The sequence below is a fragment of the Suillus subaureus genome (genome assembly GCF_016647635.1).
Source record: "Suillus subaureus strain MN1 chromosome Unknown BJ212scaffold_488, whole genome shotgun sequence".
In the NCBI taxonomy this organism is placed as follows: Eukaryota; Fungi; Basidiomycota; class Agaricomycetes; order Boletales; family Suillaceae; genus Suillus; species Suillus subaureus.
In genome coordinates, this window is record NW_024539044.1 from 2360 (window position 1) to 4767 (window position 2408).

The following is a 2408-nucleotide window of genomic DNA, read 5'->3' on the forward strand; positions in this document are numbered from 1 at the left end:
GAATCTCCAGTTCTTGCTTCATGACTCATTGTAGTCTGTGTGTGTTATTAGTTCTGTCATTGGAGCATCTACTTCTGTGGGAGCAGCATTTGCTTTGCAAGCATGTGGAATATCTATTGTTCCTGTCAATCAATCATGTATTGCTGGGCTCAAAACAAAAGCCACTTTCTCTAAAATCCACTCCTCTGATCGTGCTGTGGTGTTTCATGCAACATCAACAGCACCTTCAAGTCTTGTGCACTTGGACTCAAGCTCTGAGAGACAAAATGTTAGAGATCCAACACTGTTTAAATATATGCACATCAGTTGAATTGAGAGCACATAGACAAGCAAAAATACTCAGAAAGAGTGGGCAGAGGAAGAAGCAGAATGAAAGATGAGAAACAGACGTACAACTCACTGCTTTCACTGCCAGTGTGCAATGTCTCAATCTCTCCATGGAGCACTTCCTGTGGGAGAAGTCAATGTCAATTGAATTTCAAAGGGGCAAAACATATGAAGAAGTTGCAGTAACAGGAAGGAAAATAGCAGGGTAAAATGTGCTTATCGCAATGAAGGGAGGTGGTCATATGCCAACCCAATAGAATAGAGTATATGACAGCTGTGTGGTAACTGGGGGTGCATGCATGCAAAATGATGCATAATAAATAGTATAGAAAAACAGCAAATTCATGAACAAGGGATAGAGGCTGACAAAACTTACATGTTGCTGCTTGATGGTTGCAACCCTGCTATTTGTGCATTCCAAGTTGGCCATGATCATGTCAGCTTCAGCAAGATGGGAAATAATCTCATGGTCTGAGTAGAAGTGTCAGTGTGCAAGACAAAAGGTACAACAATGAAGTGAACAGAAGGGAGTGGAGGAAGGAATGCAGCATAGCTCACCCTGATGCTGGCTGTGATCAAAAAGGTTTGCCTGATTTGATTCATTTGATGGTCAGAGGTCACGCACTTAGTCCCTACTAGATAATGTAACCTTGCACTGCAAGTCCCATTCCCTGAACCTCCATTGGCACTGTGCAATTGCAAAACACCAACCTAAACCAACAACACACCACGTAGCACTCTGCATGATTAGGCATATGTTCATCGTACACAGCATTGATCTTGGACCCCTGCACAACAAGCTCATGCATATGCACATCCAGCTGTTTGATGTGGCATTTGAACACATCAAAAGTGCTAGATGACTGTCAAAACCCAGTGTTCTCACCACACAATTGAGTAACTTTGGCCTCCAGTATGTGAGCCTCTGTGGCTTTGACTGTTTGGTCCTGTGCACATGTGAATGTGTGGAGAAGTAAAGTATATGTGTGAGATACACAATAGCAGCTTCAAGCAGGGGATATGGATATGGTACTTTGGCAAGGACCTTGTACATGTTGAGGAACACATTCTCAGAAATGTTTGGCCACTTCATAAGGCTGTCAATTTCTGTCTAGAGTTAGCATCTGATAGCAGGTCACTGAGAAGAGGATATGCAGACTTTGAGCAGGCCTTTGAACAAATTCAGCTTCTCATCATCTGGGATCTTCTTGAACTCTGCAGAATGTTCAGGTCAGCAAGCTGCTTGCAACCCAATACAGACTCCTTCTGGTCATCAATGATCTTGATACCTTGGGTGCCCAGTGTCTTTTGCAGCTCCTGCAGCTAGATGTACTATATGCTTGTTCATGTTAGCTCATTGTGCAAACACAACAATGGCTAGTCACTTGTTAAAGTGCCTAACCAAAAATATTGTTGTAGGTCAATGCTCTGCCTAGCTGCTACACTTGCAAGCAAGAACATTCAACCCTAAAGGAAATTGCTACTGAGAACGGCTGATGATACTAAGGACCCAAAAGTGCGCAGAGCGCAGGGACAGGTGTGTGGGTATGTAGAGTGCAGGAATGCGGAAGTGCATAATGCTAGAGTAAGGGGTAGGGAAGTCTTAAGGAATGGCGTGGGTAACAAGTGAGGGCAAGGGTATTGATTGCACAGGTAAGGAAAGTCAAGACAAGGTGTCCAGGTATAAGGTAACCAATAGGGGCTAAAAAGTGCGTACTAATGGTGACTGCTCCTAAGTAAAACCTATGGGAAGGAAATACTGTAGAAGGGAAGTAAATACGAAGTAGTCACCCTAGGCACTTTATACTAGCTAAACCCTCTCAGAAACAGAAGTGACAGGACAGACAGGCAGTAAGAATATGTAAAGACATGTAATAAGACTGTAACACTTGTTACAACACACGAGGCAAGGCACAATATGTACCAATGAGGTAGGATGGACAATGGACTGATGTGAGACATCTGTAAGGTATTCTGAAGGCATGGGAAATCGACCACAGGTACCTGTGCAGCGCAGGAGTGAATGCGTGGGTCCGCAGAGCGTGGGAATGCACATCCAGGGTGGGTTGAGTGTGTGAAAA

The 2408-nt window shown here is 43.9% G+C and overlaps 1 protein-coding gene across 1 annotated transcript; it reads right to left on the reverse strand.

The window, feature by feature from the left end:
* Positions 1-204: 204 nt before the first annotated feature.
* On the reverse strand, positions 205-1381 carry BJ212DRAFT_1307295 (uncharacterized protein; the record flags this gene model as incomplete). The annotated part of the gene is made up of 8 exons (XM_041333848.1): positions 205-254; positions 401-449; positions 704-798; positions 886-896; positions 953-1038; positions 1096-1115; positions 1214-1274; positions 1325-1381. 8 exons carry the CDS (start codon positions 1379-1381, stop codon positions 205-207), a joined length of 429 nt encoding a protein of 142 aa, XP_041184945.1.
* Between the last annotated feature and the right edge of the window lie 1027 nt (positions 1382-2408).